Source organism: Prionailurus viverrinus, chromosome F2 (assembly GCF_022837055.1).
Source record: "Prionailurus viverrinus isolate Anna chromosome F2, UM_Priviv_1.0, whole genome shotgun sequence".
Lineage (NCBI taxonomy): Eukaryota > Metazoa > Chordata > Mammalia > Carnivora > Felidae > Prionailurus > Prionailurus viverrinus.
In genome coordinates this window covers 43,025,331-43,045,085 of record NC_062578.1, presented here as the reverse complement: position 1 = coordinate 43,045,085, position 19,755 = coordinate 43,025,331, and the positions used below count along the sequence as shown (strand labels likewise).

General features: G+C 40.7%; 1 protein-coding gene across 1 annotated transcript; it reads left to right on the top strand.

Annotated features, from left to right (window-relative positions):
* The first annotated feature begins 710 nt into the window (after nt 1-710).
* LOC125156146 (cytochrome b-c1 complex subunit 7) lies at nt 711-5,153 on the top strand. Its single transcript, XM_047841890.1, has 4 exons — nt 711-843; nt 2,991-3,062; nt 4,104-4,270; nt 4,944-5,153. The coding sequence occupies exons 1-4, from the start codon at nt 825-827 to the stop codon at nt 5,019-5,021; spliced, it is 336 nt and encodes a 111-aa protein (XP_047697846.1). The 5' UTR covers nt 711-824; the 3' UTR covers nt 5,022-5,153.
* The last annotated feature ends 14,602 nt before the right edge of the window (nt 5,154-19,755 follow it).

Here is a 19,755-nt window from a genome sequence, read left to right as displayed (position 1 = left end):
GAATCAGTCACACTAATTCTAATTGCTTTCTGTCCCAAGATTTTAATCCCTTAGACTTAACATGTTGGGGCTGAGCTCTTAAGAGTATATTTCTATCTTAAAATTGTACACAAACTCTGCTATATCTCTTAGTTTTAGCATCAATTTTTGTTGTTGTTGTTCTTATCTAACCTTCCCTTCCACTAAAATGGCTTGGTGTAGATCTTAAACTGGAGAAACGGAAGTCCAGAGAAGGTTAGGGTGCCTGGATTAGTAGTGTAGTTAAGTACATGGTCCTAGAGTTAAGGAGTCCCAAAGTTTTACCTAGATACTCTGATACCAGAAGATGATCTGGATTCTTTCTAGCTCTGTGGTCTTGGACAATTTATCCAACTTTTCTGAACCTCAGTTTCCTCTCTACAATGGGGATAATGACAGTACCTACCTTAGATTTACAACTAAATGAAAGAAAATGAGAATATGCAGGTAAAAGGCTTAGCGCATTACTATGTACAAAGGGCTCAATTAATACTCCGTAAATTCTCACAGCTTGTCCATTATAGAATCCAGGCTAAAGCCCCAGTGTCCTTATTCCTTGCCTAATGTTCTTCCCACCAGGTCACATGAAATGTTTAATGGAACAGGGTGCGCAAAACGCCAGGCTTACTACAGCGGCCTGACCCAAGGGGAAGAGCGCCGCCAGCAGGCGCCCGAAGTCGGCGCCAAAACTGCGCCTGCGCGGGCGTCCTTCCTCGCCTGGTGACGCGACAGGTGGCGCCTGCGCATTGTGTCCAGCGCGTCCTTCAGGACTTACCCAGCAGGCAACGCTCCAGTGTCGGGTCAAAATGGCTAGCCGGCCTGCGGGTAAGTTATTGGCGACCACCCTGCCAGGCATCGCCACACTCAACCTTTTATTCTTGCAGCAATTTGCTCCACTTCCTCTGCTCTAAGGGGCCAGGTGTGCGGCGATGAGAAGGTGGCGGCTCCGCTCTAGCCTAAAGGACACCTTTTCCCTCATCCCCTTGCTGTCCCCGGGCTCACCTGGAGGGTCGGGAGGTGGATCTTCTGCTGGTGAAGGTGCCCGCGGTGGCTCCACAGCCCTGCCATTCCAGCTGCCCGTGCTCGGCAGTCCTTCCGCTCGACCTTAAAAAAGTTCAAGGGCACAAGGAGATAATTAGTGCAGGATTTTCAACCAGAATGAACCGAGTGCTTGCCGTGAGTCAAGCCCTATCATGTGTGATAAATTCTCCTGCCAGTGAGACGTGAGAGATTAGTACTAGTTTCCCTTTTCTGCAGATCAGGTAACCAAGGCAGAGTGGCCGGAGGAAATAGGTCTGCAAACTCGGTTCCCAACCTCACGCTTCTCAAACGGAAATTAGGGGCAGCTGAGCTAAGGTTACAGCCAAACTTCAGATTAACCTTGGCTTATTTGGGACGGCAGCTCGATCTGTAGGTTTGGATAAATTTGTATTTACTGTAGGCACAGGCACAAACATACCTAATGGAATAGAATACAGAAATTACCAGAGTATTTAAAACAGATCGTGAGGACCAAGTAGGATTTTCCCTCCCCAGCACTATTTTTTGCCAGTCTCTGCCCTCTGGAGGTATACATTGGAGTAGCTTTTAAAAACTATTGATCCCTTTCTCCTCGCCCCCAGCAGTGGTCGAAGCTGTTAGGAAACATCAGGTTGCCCGAAAAATCCATTAATTTAAATGACACTGAACTTTTTGGTGGCGGGGAGACATTTAAGAACTCATTGTTTCATAGTTTGACAAACGTAGAAAGCACTCCACTCTATCCTGTGTTTGAGAACTAGATAGACCTACAGGTGTGTTGTAAATAAACAGAGCTAATGTGGGTAAAGCAGATAGGATAGTGCCTAGCATGCAGGTGTTCAATGGATATTAATCATTACCACCATCAATGGTAAATATGTTTACAGATAATTTGTCCTCTACAAGTATGTTTGTAGATTGTTGACTCTTTGGCACTTGTTTTTCTAGAAGCAATTTTATACATGGTGCTTAATTTTCAAGGAGACTTAACCAAAGTTGTGTAATCTGTGATATAGTAAGGAGTAGGGATAAGGAGGGATTGAAATAAAAGGGAAGTTTGCTTTCGTCCCTTAGTGAGGGGCTAGCCCCAGACAAAACTTTAAAAGAAAATTTAAACATGCTCTTCCTCCCCTTCTTACCACCTCTCTCCTACGAATACGTCAGGCACTATCATGTTGCCCTTAGCCTCTACTGGGTTATCCCATCAGGCTCAGTCCTGCTAGGCTTTAACACTACCTATTTCTTCTCATCCATTTCCTTGTTGGAAAATTAGCTACTTGGGAGGAGGAAAGTGGGCTGCTTCTACCATAATCTATATTAAATGACAGGCTAATGGTATCAAAATCCTCCCAGAAATATATATATATATATTCGGGAGATATAGATATAGATATATAGATATATAGAGAGAGAGGGTAGCCAAGTGAAGTAAAGGTAATGTGGAATAAAGATTTTGGAGGAAGAGGGTCATTGAGACCTGCCAGCCTATCCTGAAGTCTTATCTTCTTTTCATATAACTCCAACTCCTTTGAAAAGTTTACACTTCCTTCCTGTAATTTCTGAAACTACAAAAGGTGTAGGAGTTCCAAGTACCATTCCCACATCCTACCCCTTCAGTTCTGATGGTAACAGGCACATAAAAGGATGGGACACTTGACATGGAGAGGCTGGAGTGGTAATAAGTACCTCTATATAGATCTTTTGTACATCAGATACTTGAGTTTACCCTTTTTCCCATGACTTGCTGCCCACCTTTTTTTAACCTGTGATCACTTTTGCTCATAGATACAATAAGCAGTTTTTATCTATATAGGATATGCGATTTTAAAAGGAAATTCCTCCCAATGTTTGCATTCTCTAACAAGGTAATAAAAGTACTGGTTGCTTGCCTGTCTACATGTTCATATAGTATAATAAGTGAATCATAGCAACTAACAGTGTGACAATATCAGTTGCAGCATCAAGTCGGTGGCTGGAGGGTATTCGAAAATGGTATTATAATGCTGCAGGGTTCAATAAACTGGGTGAGTATCTGAGTTTTCTTCGGTTTTCTTGTTTTGCTTTATCTGAGAGTAGTGCTTTTGCAAGAGTTAAGATTCCCAAAAACAGTTTAACTGTACCTGTGTACATTAGAGAATTTTAAAATTAGGCCACATTTTATTGTTAAGTCATTTCCTTTTTATTATTTTGAGAAGAGAGTAATAGAATCATCTCAGATGTTTGAGATGGAAATAAATTATGTTCTTGAAATATGGTAACAGTACATTTTCCTTATACACTCCCTCTCCCAACTCCTCCACTTAGCATTTGAAAATTTAAGTTATAGGAACTTCGAAAGAGATTTTTCAAATGTTAAAATTGTCTGGCATTTTTACAATCATCTGATACCTGAAATTTTTAAAAATGTTATAATTTGCCATGAACTTCATCTTTTTATTAATTGAAGCTTGATGGAAGTGTCATTAAATGTTACTGGTTCTTGGGGCGCCTGGGTGGCTCGGTCGGTTAAGCGTCCGACTTCAGCTCAGGTCATGATCTCACGGTCCGTGAGTTCGAGCCCCGCGTCGGGCTCTGTGCTGACCGCTCAGAGCCTGGAGCCTGTTTCAGATTCTGTGTCTCCCTCTCTCTGCCCCTCCCCTGTTCATGCTCTGTCTCTGTCTGTCTCAAAAATAAATAAACGTTAAAAAAAAAAAATTAAAAAAAAAATGTTACTGGTTCTTTAGTACACTGTCATCTTAAGATTCTTTAATACCTTGATCTCAGATGTAAAGTATAAGAAAATAGACATGTGGTTTATTGATGTGTGTTTAAAAATAAAGTAAATATTTTAAATATTTTTAAAATTGTTTCAGAGGAAATGTGAGTTTTGTGGCAGTGTATTTTAAAAGGCTCTTATTTTGTTTCTATAGTATGTTTAAGAAATAACCCATTATTATGTATGAAATACATACATTTTTCACCTGAGTCTTAAGTTATAAGTCATAAACATATTTACCCGTTTTTTTTTTTAAATGTCTGATTTTTGAGATGTGTGTTCAATCTGACTCTCTTGTTTTTTATCATAGGACTAATGCGAGATGATACAATATATGAGAATGATGATGTGAAAGAGGCCATAAGAAGGCTTCCTGAGAACCTTTATAATGACAGGATGTTTCGCATTAAGAGAGCACTGGACCTGACCATGAGGCACCAGATCTTGCCTAAAGAGCAGTGGACAAAATATGAGGAGGTAGCACAGTTTTTATGTATCTGACAATGTTGGCCTCCAAGGATTGAGCATTAGAAACAGAGAAACACATTCATTTGTACAGTTAGGGTTCTCAAGGTGATGTCAAAGAAATATCCTTATGGCAGTCCAGTGAGGTTAGTAGGGCAAATGTTAGCTCCATTTTAGAGATAAACACTTTGAGACTTAGAGGTGATGTGACTGTTCCAAAATCCCTAAGCAAGTCTCTAATGTAGAGATCCAGGGCTGGAATCCAGATCGTGTCTCTTCCAGCCCATTGTTCTCCCTCTGCACTCTGCTTTCTGCTCAGATGAAAAAATTGGTGATATGCATGTGATCAGCCCATGGAGTGGCCCTCTAGCTCCCTGGAAGGACTCCGAAGTAAACCCTCCTCTTGAACTGCATTGAAACTAGGCAAAGGCTTGTACTCTCATCTCTTCTTCTCTGGCAGACTTTCCTCTCATAACCTATCAAAGCAACTTATTACAGTATCTTTGTGGGCTTTTACATGTTAGAAAAGCAGACCGTTTTTAGCCTGCTTCAATATATATATATTTTTAAGTTAGAAATAAAAATTAATTTTGATGGATTTCTTTTGTCGAAGACCTGTTGAGTGTTAGGGATATATCAGTGTGTGATATTGGCATATAATATTTTTCTTTTATTCATTCTTTAGGATAAGTTCTACCTTGAACCATATCTGAAAGAAGTTATTCGGGAAAGAAAAGAAAGAGAAGAATGGGCAAAGAAATAATCATGGAGTTGAAATCTGTGGTTGCAGCTGCCCTCAGATATTTTTAAGAGATTGGGTAAACCCAAAATATACAATTTGGAACTATTTGAGCTGCAAATGTATTAACTTTAAATAAATGTCTATTGTAATTATTGTTGGGATGTTTGAATTCTAAACCCTATTCTGAGCAACTACCGAATTTACTTCCCTGTTACAATTCTAAGATACTTTTTAGTTAGCATTTTACTCCTTCCTGGAGCTTAAAAAAGCTACTTTAATCAGTTTTCCTCACTGAGTGGATAACTTCTTAATGTACTGAAGGATATAACATTCTTCCAAGTAGAACAGTCACCTTTGTATTGCCTTTGTAGATTAGCAGTATACTTAGACGCCCCCTCAGCGCCTAACTCGCAGGGATGGTATAGAGCAATTTGCCTAGATCCTCCTTTGATCATGGATTTGGTCATGGCAAAGCAGTTCTCCTTTAACATACTTAATATTTTGTAAGATTTATGATTTGATTTTGCAATCCATTTGAGTTCTGTTATTGGTACAGTATCACAGATCACAGAGAAATGGTTGAGGATGTTGACAGATGCTAGTATTGGGATGTGGTTTAGTGAAGGACTATATGAGATTAGTAAAGATTTTTGTGTCAAGGTGCTTCCCTATCAGGCCCAATGAAGCAACTAAGACAAATTCTCACAACCAAGGACCATTGTTTTCAGTGATTCAGTTTCGTTCCTCTCTCACACCTTTGCAAATTAATTTGAATCTCATACGTTGCTGATGGGTGTTCTATGGATATAACCCATTTGGATAACATTTTGGCAATATGTATCAAGAACCGCAAACTTTTTCTAAATAATTCCAGTAGTGGCCACCATTATATTGAGTGATTGTGATTATTTTACATTAGACACTGTGCACTTTGTGATCATTGATCTTACCGCAATGCAGTGAGATAGGATTATTACTCCTTTACAAATTGAGAAAGGCTTACAGAGATCAAGCAACTTGTCCAAGGTCATGCATCCACAGAAATAGTGTAGGACTCCAAAACCGTGATGGAATGATACTTTATGAAAAGGATGTTTTTGCAGCACTGCTTATCAGAGTGAAAAACTGAGCAATGAAAGTTTTCAGTAATAGGACATGACTAAGCTGTGCTAAGTGGAAAAAGTATATTAAGAGAGTTTTAAAATTTAGAAACTTCGGGGTACCTGGGTGGCTCAGTCGGTTAAGCGTCTGACTTCAGCTCAGGTCATGATCTCACAGTTTCTTGGTTCAAGCCCCGTGTCGGGCTCTGTGCTGACAGCCTAGAGCCTGCTTCAGATTCTGTGTCTCCCTGTCTGTGCCCCTCCCACACTTGTGCTCTGTCTCTCTCTCTCTCCAAAATAAACATTAAAAAAAAAAAAAAAGTAAAAACTTGGAAACTTCTTACGATATTAAATGAAGAAAGATGTAACCAGGTGAAACAAAATCCCCGACTCTTGGTTAAGGAAAGACTGGGGAAACACTGAGATGGCAACAGTAGTTATCTTTTACTGAATAAAGGTAGCATTTATATTTTTCATTTTCTCTAATAGTCAATTTTTTATAACTGAACAGCAGTCACTTTTACAGTAGAAAAGGAAATCGCAGATATTTGTGTTCTTGGCACAAAAGCTGTAGGTCATAGGATCTCTTGACTTGCTTGAGCCCCCTGCCCCAGGGGCTCTTATGGGTGAAATGGTAGCTAACAATAAGACTGAACAATTTTTCTAAAACATGTTCAGGCTGAATAGGGAAGACTGGACTGAAGAACAGCAGGCAGGTTGTGCCCTTGTATTCCTTTGTCACCGGTGAATTCCTAGTACAAGCGAGGATTGAAAACCACTCAGGCAAGATCAAGATTCCCTGGGGGCTTTTAAAGATCAGGCCACACTTGGAGGAGGTTTCAACATAGTCCTGCTTCACAGAAAAAGACTAAGAAAACAGACTGTCCTGAACCCCTGTTTTTAAAACCATTTGGATTTTCCTTGACTAGGACTCTCCAGAGGCTCCTTTAAGTTAAAGATCACTTTTGCAGGAGTCTATATATAATTATTCAACTAGGCAGCCAATGTGTACCTTTGCAAGGAGACCAGAGCTGAAGCATCTCAAACTGGACCCCTACAATGGTATGTGCGGAGAAGGATGGAGTGGAGGGAGGCTGAGGTACTAAGCTTAGGAACTATGTTTGCAAATGCTGTTGATATTTAAAGCAAGCCTAAAGGCTCCCCTGAAAGATGGGGGCAAACAATTGGCCAAGGTTAAGGTGTAACAAACAGCTGGGTCATCCACCTGCTCAAGGTAGAAAATGAGGCATGACAGTAGGGTGATCTGTGACTTTGTGAGAGCTCTATAGCCAAACTGTAAGGCTTTTCTATGTCAATTACCTGATTCTTCTAAATAGAAAAGGTATGCAAAAGTTCTTAGAAAACCATGAACACTATATCAAAGTTTTTACTGTTAATTATAATTATTAGTATTGTTCTGCTTGTTATGAGGAATAAGACAGTAGAAGGAGTATTTGGCCATTGAAAGAATAGTTGAAGGGGTGAGAATTTTGTTAATTGGTCAATGAAATCCTTTCATTTGAAGAGAGGGCCTTTTTGCTCCCAAAAGCTGTAGTGTTTGAAAAATCAGCATGGGTGTATCTGAAATACAGAGGCTTATCATCCTATAGACAGAATAGAGTGATTCAGAAATGATTGTGGGTTAGACTGCCCAGAGATGAGTCCATGACTCATTGTGTAACTTCAGAAATATGATTTAACCTCCTTGTGCCTCGGTTTCCTCAACTCTACAATGAGGCTAATGATGGAACCTACTTTACAAGGATATTGTGAAAATTACCTGACTTCCTTACATGTCAAGCACTTAGACTACTTCCTGGCACATGGCTAGCACTAGGAGGCTTAGCTTCTGTGCTCCTTTAGGTGAATAGAAAGAATAAATATTCTGGGGAGATGCACTCAGCCATCAAGTCTGGTTAGCTGACTTGAGGTCCAGGTCCTGGGCACGTCTCCTCAATCTCCCCTGTGGCACTCTCATTTCTGGTCCATCTGCCTCCTTTGGCTGTCTGACCTTGAATGAAGGTACCCATAAGCCGAGATGAGGACAGATGGAATTGGTCCTGTATGACAGCTTCACTGGGATGGAGCCCAGCTAAGACTTTGCTGTCTCCTTGTTTTGCCTTTTGAGTTGAGCTTGTTTTTTTTAAACTTTCAAAATTTCACATCCTGCTAGTTTATGTTGTACAGCGTAAAATGTTTGGTATTTTTTATCGTTCAAAGTTTGAGGTTGATTTAAGTTTTAAATGTATAATTTCCTAGACCTTGAAGAAAGATTCCTTACTCTGAAGTGGTTTACTTTATCTTTCTGTTCTTTGCAATTCCATCCAACACCTGGCTTATGTTCATTGTTGTAGTACATCAGTCAACCTTCATGTTGCTGAGGTGTAGGAAGCAGAGTAAGGAATGGTGGGGCCTCAGGTCCCCAAATACTGACTCTGATTCGAATCCCAAACTGCACAGCAATGTTTGGTAATGTTCCCAAATGGCGTTCTCATGGCTTGAACATCTATGTGATGCTCTATGAATGGTACCAACATATTTTTTTTTCTTGTTGTATTTTTTTTATGTTTATTTATTTATTTTGGGAGAGAGAAGGGGGCACACGCACAGGGAAGAGGAGAGGCAGAGAGAGAAGGAGAGAGAATCCCAAGCAGGCTCTGCACTGTCAGGGCAGAGCCTGAGATGGGGCTCCATCTCAAGAACCATGAGATCACGACCTAGGCTGAAATCAAGAGTCCCACACTTAACCAACTGAGCCACCCAGGCGTTCCAGAACCAACATGTTAGTGAAGGAATGTTCACAGGCAGCACCATTGCATATTTTAAAACTCTAGAATCTTAATAAAGTCCCAAGTGTAGATTTTGATAATGTTCCCTTTTAAGGCATTAATTCTGCACTAATTCTGACTTTCTAAAAGATTCATTAATAAAAATAAAAACTGGGCCAAAGCCCAAAGTTCCTATAGCCATAATAATCCTTCTATATTCACAAACATGATGGGGTTTTGTTAATATAGACATCCTGTGTGTAGTGTTGAAAATACCCAAAGTACTTGGAATTTTTAAGTTAGGTGAACATAAAAACTGTACTAAGCAAAGCCGTGACAACCTGATGGATGAAGGGAATTGAGTTTACACTGAATGAGTAACATGAATTTTAGGAACTACCGGTATCAGAGATGAACACAGTTGAAGGGTGAATGAAACACAGAACTCTAGAAAATACAGGGAAAGGGTCCCTTGTTGGAATAGGTACTAAATTCTGCCACTAGGTGGCAATACACTACAACTTTACAACTTCAAGGTCCACTACACCAGTGCAATTGAAGATTTATCCATTCTGTGCCCCAACTCCCTCCCCTTCATTTTTCAGGATGACAACACCTTAGAGGTTTATGACCATCAGGAGAATTTACAACTAAGCTATATACTGATGTAATGAAATCTAATATATGCTGTGCAATGAATTATGAGATGTTATTTAGTTTCAGGATTTTATTACTTCAATCAGTTATGACCATATTTCCTTTTATATGATTGCTCACTCTTTAAACATACCAGATGACTGTATAAGGAACACCTAATAAAGTCTATAGATGTTAAAATATGAATGTTTTAATTTATTTGCCATAATTTGTTTAAATTCTGGTTATACTGTTCATATTAAAAGTCATAACATGTTAGAATCTGAGATCTCAGATTGGATGGTGCCTCCGAATTATATTTTGCTAAGAAATGTCATTGTATGTATTAGCAATTGAGCAGGGAAGAAGAATGGAATCGTTACAAGGCAGTTAATTTTTAGCATAGATTCCAGAAAGTCTGTTAATATTTGAGGGGCTTATGTATTATGACAAACTATTTAAATTGTTATTCTGGATTCTGACTATATCTCTCCTACAGTCAAAAGAATGTATTATTTGTTTTACTTTGTATTTTAATACATTTGACTATTTTTGCATAAATGCCAAAAATCTAATTTCAAAATAAATCCCTGTGAAAATTCTGGTAACACTATTCAATTGAGTCATTGCTCTGTTAATATTCTAACTATTTTAAAGAAAATTTTATACATACATATGAAAATTATATTTACAAGCCATCCCCCCACCAAGAAAGGTAATTTCTTTGGCTTACAGAAGAGTCAGTTTATAATTCCTTTCTTATGCATGCATTTAAAATGTGGTTTGCCACTAAACTGGAAACTCAGATCTGATGCCAACAATTTAGGCAAGTCATTAGCCTATATAGATTGGGGTTTCCCAGCTATAAAATGAAGGGGCTTAACTGCAAAGGCTTTAAGACATTTCAGCACCAAAACAATCTGGGTCTGTGATTTAACTTATGCACGTTATAGTTAAGAAAAAGTACTCTTGATGGAGCATCAGCTTTGTACCAGGCATTGTTCATATTTGTCTCTTTGCATCCTCTCTGCAACCCTTTGACATAGATATTATTACATCTACCGTATAGATAAAGAAATTGGGCTTGAAAAGTCATTTTACTATTGTTCATTATATAGTTAAAAATTGTTTTAAATGTTTATTCATTTTTGAGAGAGAGAGCACAAGCAGGGGAAGGGCAGAGAGAGAAGGAGACACAGAATCTGAAGCAGGCTCCAGGCTCTGAGCTGTCAGCACAGAGCCCGACATGGGGCTTGAACCCACGAACTGCGAGATCATGACCTGAGCTGAAGTCAGATGCCCAACCTACTGAGCCACCCAGGTGGCCCTAAAAATTTTTTGTTTAGTGTGTGCTTTTTATATGTTTTATACTAGGTGGGAGCTAGGGATAGGATAGGATTTCTCAAAATTAGTACTATTGACATTTGGGGTTTAATAGTTCCTTGCTGTGTGGGCTTTCCTATACATTTTAGGATGTTTAGTAGCACCCCTGTTCCCCCATCCCCCCAGTGTGGCTACCAAAAATGTCTCCAGAACTTGCCAAATATCCCCTGGGAGACAGAAGTGTCCCCAGTTGAAAACCATCAGTATAGGGATACAAAGAGAGAAACCAAAATGGTGGAGACCGATATGTAAATAGATATATAAATATGTAAATAGATATGTAAATGTGTAAATTATCAGCAAAAATATATGTATCAGGTATTATGGAAACATGGAAGAGGGGAACCTTACTCAACCAGGAGGGTAATCAGGGAAGACCCTCTGACAGCTTAGCTGGTTCCAGAAGAGTAAGCACAGCCAGGCAGGCCAAGAAGGTGGTGGAGACTTTCCAAGCAGAGGGAAATAAAAAGGACATGCTCAGAGACACTGAAGTGCAAGGTGTATGTCTAGGGAAGAACAGGCAGTTTTGCATTAATGAAGTGGCAAATGTCAGCTGGAAGAGGTGAGATGAAACTTGGAAGGTAATTCCCTATCGACATGCTTGGACTTTGTGAGCAGGAAAGTATTTGAAAAAATTCTGAGAAGTGAAAATTCCCAGAATTTTCAAGTTGGGTCAAGAGGGATGAATTTTAGTTTCTCAATATTGAACTGCCAATTTGCTTTTTTTTTTTTTCCAACGTTTTTTATTTATTTTTGGGACAGAGAGAGACAGAGCATGAACGGGGGAGGGGCAGAGAGAGAGGGAGACATAGAATCGGAAGCAGGCTCCAGGCTCTGAGCCATCAGCCCAGAGCCCGACACAGGGCTCGAACTCACGGACCGCGAGATCGTGACCTGGCTGAAGTCGGACGCTTAACCGACTGCGCCACCCAGGCGCCCCCCAATTTGCTTTTTGAAACTTTGTAATGATTTATACTTCTCTAAGCAATCCATTAGCACCCCTGCTTGCACTGAATGCTCCCCTTAAGAACAATCTTTGTGAACTTGGTTGGAGAGTTTCTTGTTTAAATTTGCATTTCTTGGATTGAGTAGTTAAACATTTTTCCATATGCTGTTATCAAGTTGTTTTTCCTCCTTAATCAATCTTGTTCATGTCCTTTGCCTATGCCTCTATTTTTATTTTTATAGCTTTTTCCTTATTTGTTTAGTTTTCTTCTTTGTTCCCCCCCCCACCCCCCAATTTGGGTCAGTTCTTATCTATTTGTGTGAGACCTTTATGTATTTATACAGTACTCCTTTTACTTAAGTTTGTTGAGATGATGTTTTCTTATTTCATTGTTTGAATTTTGTTTGGGTTATTTTTGATGCCGTTTCAACTTTGTTCATGGTGGTTTTTGTCAAATGGAAGTTTCCAATTTTTATGTAGTACAATCTATCAGTCTTCTCCTCTGTGGTTTTGCCTTTGAGGTCATACTTTGAGAAGTCCTCCCTTTACTCCAAGGTTATATAAATATCTAGTGAGGTTTTCATCCAGTGCTTTTAGCTGTAAGAAGTACAACCATAAATCTTTAATCTCTAAGGAATTTAGGTATATGGTATGAGCAGAGCATATTTTTGAGAGATACTAGGAGGTCCAACTGGCAAGACTGGATGATCGATTACATGTGCAGAAGGTGAAGGTAGGAGGTAGAGAGGGAGGGGATCCACTGAAGGGAATGCTCTAGGGGGAATGCAGGCTGGTAATCAGCCCATTCTGTGAGCTTGTCATTCTGTAAGACTGTTTGCTGTGCTGGATATTCCAGATCCACTCTCTGTACTTCTCCATCTTGTTTTGCACTTGGGAGGCTGACCTATATGGACTGCATCAATAGACACCCTTGCCCTCTGGCTTAAGGTTGGCCAATGGAAAGTCACCTGCAGGAGAGGGCAGATAAGAGACACTGGGGTTTACTTACCTGGCCCACGACCTGCTGGGCTAGGTTTGTCAGTGCCTCTCAGGATTCCTACAGCTCTCTGCCTCCCCACTCCTGTCCTTTGTTGGTTCCCCTTAACCCTGCCTGCCCTTTGTTAGTAGTCTCTTCACCGAATAGTCCTTGGTTGCAGGAATTTGACTGGGAACCGAGGACCCTGACTCAGAGCTGGGCTCCTCTCAAGAATGGTTGGGTTTTCCTGTGGGAGCACCAAGTGCCACCACTGGAACTGGGTTGTGGTCCATCCCCGGAAAAGTTTACAAGCTTGCTTCTTTGAGGTTGGCCAACTCATGGCCCAGTGTCAGCCTCTAAGGGACCACACAAGTTCCTGTCGAAGGGAATGACCTTCCAAAGCCTGTCTCCTACTACTCTCACCTCTCTGCCTCTATGCCTGATGGATCTGCTTCCAATCAGAGACTTACTCTTCTACACAATTTAATTCAGGGAAATGCCAGTGCTAAAAAGATGCTGTATGACAGAAAACAGAAGGTTCACCCATCCTGACATACTGCTGCACTGTCTTTCTGGGCAAGCTCTTTCTTCTTGTTTAACTCCCTCTTCCCCAAACACACTGCAAAATTCTATCTCTAGTCTTTGTCTCCCCTGCTCCCTGTCTCCTGGGATGCCACTCACAAACCTCACCATCCCCTCTGCCCAAGTTCTAGCTTTACTTTCAGACAAAAATTAAATTCTACCTACTCAAAGTAGCCCTCCCAGATCCCAAAACACCTGACATTTCTATTTTCTTGGAATTTCTGAAGCACTGACTGCTTCAACCAATCATTTGTTATTTAAAATTTGGGGCGCCTGGGTGGCTCAATCTGTTAAGTGTCTGACTCTTGGTTTTGGCTCAGGTCCTGATCTCAGGGTTCATGGGTTTGAGCCCCACTTCGGGTTCTGCACTGACAGTGCGGAGCCTGCTTGAGATTCTCTCTCTCCCTCTCTCTCTCCCCCTCCCTTACTCATTCTCTCTCTCTCTCTCTAAAATAAATAAACATGAAAAAATATTTTAAAAATAAAATTAGCTAAAACCATTTACCTAGTGTTCACTATGTGCTATTAGCAGTCTTGTTATTCCTTAAAAAACTCCTTTTTTAATGTTTGTTTACTTTTGAGAGAGAGAAAGAGAGGGAGACAGAGAATCCGAGAAGTTGGCCGCTTCACCTACGGAGCCACCCAGGTGCCCCTCCTTAAAAAACTCTTTAAACTTTTCATATGTACTCCGAGATGTTAGGTAACTGTACAAGATCACAAGTGAGCAAACTGAAATTTAAATTCTGTCTGCCCTGAAATTGCCATGCTGTCTTTTCCATATATGCCATCTCATATTTATCATCTTTACATTTACAGATTCAATTCCATTTCATACTCATCCTTTGCCTATATTTTTCTTTTTAAATTCTATCAGCCGAATGATAGAACTTTAGTTTTAAAAGTAGTGTAATACGCCTTCTCTGGGGAGGTGACATTTGAACTACACCCTAAATATCAGAGAGGAACCACCCTGTGAAGCCACCCTGATTCTCAAGTTGAACTGTGCAGAGAATCACCAGGGAAGTTTAAAAGCAAACACGTAACCCAAACCAAAACGACCCAATGCCTGGGAACCACCTTGGAGATTCTAATTGACCGGATTTGGATGCAGCCTGTAATGCAGGTGGTTTTAATAAGTCACTATGGCTGAGAAACACTGGTTTAGCAAAGAACATTCCCAGCAGCCAAAACAGCAAGCACAAAGGACCTGTGGTGGTAGCTAGCTGGGGGCAGCTGAGGGGAAGCTGATGGAGGCCATTGTGCTGAATCTGAGCAGAGGAGTAGAGAGTGCAAACCTGAAGTCAGAGAGGCAGGCACAGCCATCCGGTGGAGGACATTTTAGACCAGGGGAAAGAATTCGAATTTTGTGTAAATGCAACTGGAGGCCCCGGGGGTTTTTAAGCAGAGCAGTGAACTATGATTTTAAAGCAAGTGGTATGTATAAAACAACCTCATTCTTTTTAAGGAAAGCAGAGCTCTCCAGGTTATGGGTGTCCAATAATTTATTCAACCACTTTCTCATTGATTGACATTTGGGTTGCTTCCAATGGAATGCTATTACAAATAGAGCCTCAGTGAATATCCTTCTGCACTTGTGCCTTTTTGCATTTTTATAGGATAGGGTCCAAAGGCTTAAAAAATTTAGACAGGGGACATGTTTGGTGAGGAGGGGAGAAAATCCTTTAAAACTCCCTGTCATGCAAGCAAGAGAGATCTTTTAAGCCCAAGTGTCTCAGATGCGTGTTCCACACCAGCCAGGATATAGCCAGGTTTAGCAGACCATCAAGATTTTGCAACTAGCCGCTGGAGTGTCCTACAATAACACCGAAGTGTGAGAAACAAGGACACACCCAGCGTTACTGAAACGGACATTTCATTTCCCCTTAGGTTTTAATAATATCATAAATTGATTACATTTGCTCTGCTTTCAGTTCTATCCAAGTGATTTAGCTAACATATTGTATGTTTAGTATTTTATGTTCACATAAAAGTCAGCTTTTTGAAATCCTGTCGTAAATCAGGACAGAATTTTCCTTTTTGGTAGATAAGCATACTAGTTTTTAGATTTCCCATTGTCTAAAGAAAAGGTGCCTAAGGTGAGTGTTTCTCCATCCATTCAAAAAACAATTTTTTTTTTATTACTTAGGGCATTTCCACCTTTTGTGTACACGTCTGTGTACAAATAAGTTTTAATGTGTTCCTTTAACTAATATTTACTCCTTACATCGTGCTGGCTGCTGGGGTCCAAAGATGAACCACATTGAATCCTTGTCCTCATTGTGTCTGAGGTCTGGAGGGGATGTAGCCCGGTACAGGAACAGTCACAACTTTGGTTGAGTAGGGCTTCTCTGGGGAAAGCAGGGGATGGGGAGGGGTCATGGAGGATAGGACCCACCCAACCCTGGGGGAGCTGCAGGTGGGTGACATTTGGTTGGTAATAAGCAATGGGATAGATTGTGGTTAAATTAAGCAGACATTTGTATTGGGAGAATATCATGGAACCAGTGGAAGTTGTTTTAATGTCCTATTGCTGCTGTAACAAATCACCATAGACTTAGCATAAAACCACACAAATGTACTGTCTGACAGTTCTGGAGGTCAGAAGCCCATAATAAGTCTCATGAAACTAAAATCAAGGTGTCCTCAGGGCTGGTCCCTTCTGGAGGCTCCGGGGGAGAATCTGTCCTTTGCTCTTCCAGCTTCTAGAGGCTGCCAGCATTGCCTGGCTCATGGCCACATCACTTCAATTTATGATGCTATTAGCACATGGCTTTCTGCTATCTTTGACCTCCCTGCTCCTCTCTCGTAAGAACCCTTGTGAGTACATTGGACCCACCTGGATGATCCAGGATAATCTCTCCAACTCAAGATTCTTAACTAAGTCACATCTGCAAAGTCCCTTTTGCTAGATAAGGTAACGTACTCACAGGTGCCAAGGATTAAAGCAAGGACCTCTTTGGGGATAGAGGTCGTTATTCAGCCTACCACAGAAGGCAAAAGAGAAACCTCCAGAAAGAGTGGATGGACTCAAGCACAGCCAAGTTCCTGTCCCAGGACAGACTGAAGCTCTGTACTGGCCACTGCAGCTGCTGGCCTCTGGGCTGCTGGCCTGCATAATTTCTCAGCTATCTCCACATCTGTGTTGCTCCCACAAGACAGTATCGTGAGGTGGAACATTCCAGGTGGTGGAGCCTGGCTCAGGCACCCCATGCTGACTGTGGGGAGAAGGTGTATTGCTCCTGAAGCTCTGGTAACCTGAGGCCTGGGTTTGCCTTCCAGGACTCATACTAGAGTGTTCCTTCCCACAGCCTGCCAGGAGCATGTCCAGATGCTAGTGGCTATGGTGTGGACACACTAACACATCTATACCCCAGGAAGGAACCAATCACCAGGTGCGACTTCCTGAGGGAGATGCGTGGGCTGCTGGCCCGAAGAAGGATGTTAGAGTAACTCCGGTGAGTTCTTCTGTCCTTCCTCAGGTGGCTCATTTAAGGACACTTGGCCCTTTATCAGGTCATCATTTTCCCAAAGAAAAGGAACTAATACTAATAAAGGGGATCTGAAAAGAAATCAGACACAATATGTTCTAAAAGCATACAGATAAAACACTAGGGTCCCTTGCTTTAATACATTCCTAGTGGGTGTGCAGTTGATAAGATCTTTCTCAAAAGAAATAGATGCCAAGAGCCTTTAAAAGGACATAACATGTAGAGGTGCTTGGGTGGTTCAGTTAAGGGTCCGACTCTTGATTTCAGCTCAGGTCATGATCTTACAATTCATGAGATCAAGCCCCACGTCAGGCTCTATGCTGACAGGGCAGACCCTGCTTGGGATTCTCTCTCTCCCTCTTTCTCTGCACCTCCCCCGCTCATGCTCTCTCTGTCAAAAATAAGTAAGCATTAATTTTTTTGATGCAGAGATTTATGTCCATGGATGTTTATTCCAGCATTGTTTATTGTGGCACACACTGATGATATTACTGTCAAGAAGGGGGAGCTGGGAGTTGGAATATTATTCACCCTTTAAAAGTGGTATTCTGAAAGGGTACTTAAGGCTATGGGGATATTAAGGATGGGTCTTGTTAACTAAAAACAAAACAGTTTCAAAACAAAACATGTGATGTTGATATTATAAAAGCCATATATATGCTTGGGTAAGAAAAAGAAAATAGTAATGTTCTGTAAGTTTTCAGAAGTTTAGGCCATGGGCCCTCTGAAATCCATCCAGAGTTCCAGATTTAGACCCCTGGACTAAAAAAGATATGTCTGGCTAATCAGTTTAGAGATTATTTTAGCCTTTTTCTATGTACTTTTTCATGTTTTCCAGATTTTCAATGAACTGTTTTTATAATTTGAATACTAAAAAATAACAGCATTGGAAAAATTAAACTGTGATATTAGGAGAAAATAAATAAGGAAAAATATATTTGCAGCACACATTTTCTTGGCCACGGTATACGTTAGAACCACCTGAGGGGGCCTTTTCCACAATGTACTCCCACCCAGAGATCCTGATTCAGTATGCAGAAAAAAACAAAACAAAACAACAACAACCAAAAAACATCAGAACCATCTGGGTGCCCCTGGTTAAGGATTACTAATTCCAAACATGTATGTACTTCTCATATGGAAAAACAAACTCTAACCTCCCTGGACGCTAATGCCTTATCTCTCTTCATTTCTTCCTGATATATCTGCTGGTCCTTTACCCTCTTTCTTGTCACTTCTTTACCCCTCTTTCTCTTCTTAATAGCGTGCATCTGCCAGAAAGCACTATTCTAACCTATACCTTGGAAATCTCCTGCCCTTTAATAAGTCATGTGTCACTGTGATCACATATAAAGTGTTGTGGATTGAACTTGCTGGCAGAGTCCTCCAATATAGCAAGCCACTGCTGTTTTGCCACCATTTATTTATTTACTTTTATTTTAATGTTTATTTATTCTTGAGAGAGAGAGAGCATGAGTGGCAGAGGGGCAGAGAGAGAAGGAGACACAAAATCTGAGCTGTCAGCACAGAGCCCAGCGCAGGGCTGGAACTCACAAGTCATGAGATCATGACCTGAGCCCGAGTTGGACGCTCAACTGACTGAGCCACCCAGGCACACCTGCCACCATTTAAATTATGTTAAATACCCAACTACCAGCCCATCCTTGGAAGTCTGGCAGTAGTTTGTGGATGGCAGAAAGAATAAGTCCTATACTGCCTTCCACAGCAAGGATCAAATCATAATGTCCTTAATTGGAAAATTGCAAGGCTCACTTAACTCAGTGAGCAAAACTTTATATAAAAGCAACAGTCACATGCCTTTTTTTTTTTTTTTTTTTTTTTTTTTTGCAGAGATGAGCTTCCTACTGGAAACTGAATGAGAAGGCAAAGAACATGCTGAACCATTTGCTGGAATTTGTCCCTTGGATTAGAGAAAGTGCCTGATATCTTTACCTTCCTCAAATATTTACAGCACAAATGGGTGAGGCGAAAGAAGGAACAGACATTTTTGGGCAGTAGTTCATTTTTCTTTTTTCTCCCCAAATTGCTTTTCTTTCCAATCCACACTGAAATTTTGGTATAAGATGCTATAAGTTAACTAACTTGAGTATTGAGAACTAAAAACATAGCTTAGCTCACTAACCCACATTACAATCTTTTAACTGTTGAGACTGTTATCTGAAGATCAGGAAAAAGTAAGAAAACTGATTTGCTGATGAACAACTGTTTCAAATTATGACTTTGACTTTAAAAAGCAAAATATCAACATTAGACCTTAACACTCCAACTTGGAATTTGGTCTTGGGGCTTGACTGAATTTATAACCTCAATTCCACAACTTCGTCATTCCTGGGAGAAAAGGGTCTGGGGACTTTGGTTCAGAGATTTAAGATAAGGGTCTGAGAGTGTAGGGATGGATGAAGGCAGCTGTTGGAACGTTTGAAGAGAATCTGTCACTGGACAAACAAGATTATTTTTTTAAGTATAGGGGTTGTGCCAGTGTTAAACAAAAATAGAGGTCTAGCGCATTTAGGTTTCTCTCTGATAGGTTGGGAAATCTTTGAATTAATCTTGACCCAGAATTACTTTTACTCTAAAAACCTTTACTTTCTTTTAATTATGAAAATATTGGCCATGACTACAAACTGTGTCCGTCTCTGCTGTGAGTCAACAGAGGTAGATTAGTCTCGTCAGAATCTAGAGACGCTGTGTGAGGTTTGGACACACTGGAGGCTTTGGGAAGAAGATACAAAGGTACAGAAAGGCAGACTATGATATCATGGAGGAATGGAAAAATCCGAGTAACTGAATTCAATGATTCAGTTCCTAAGTTCCAGGCCATGAACTTGGGTGTACATGGTGAACAAAACAGATAA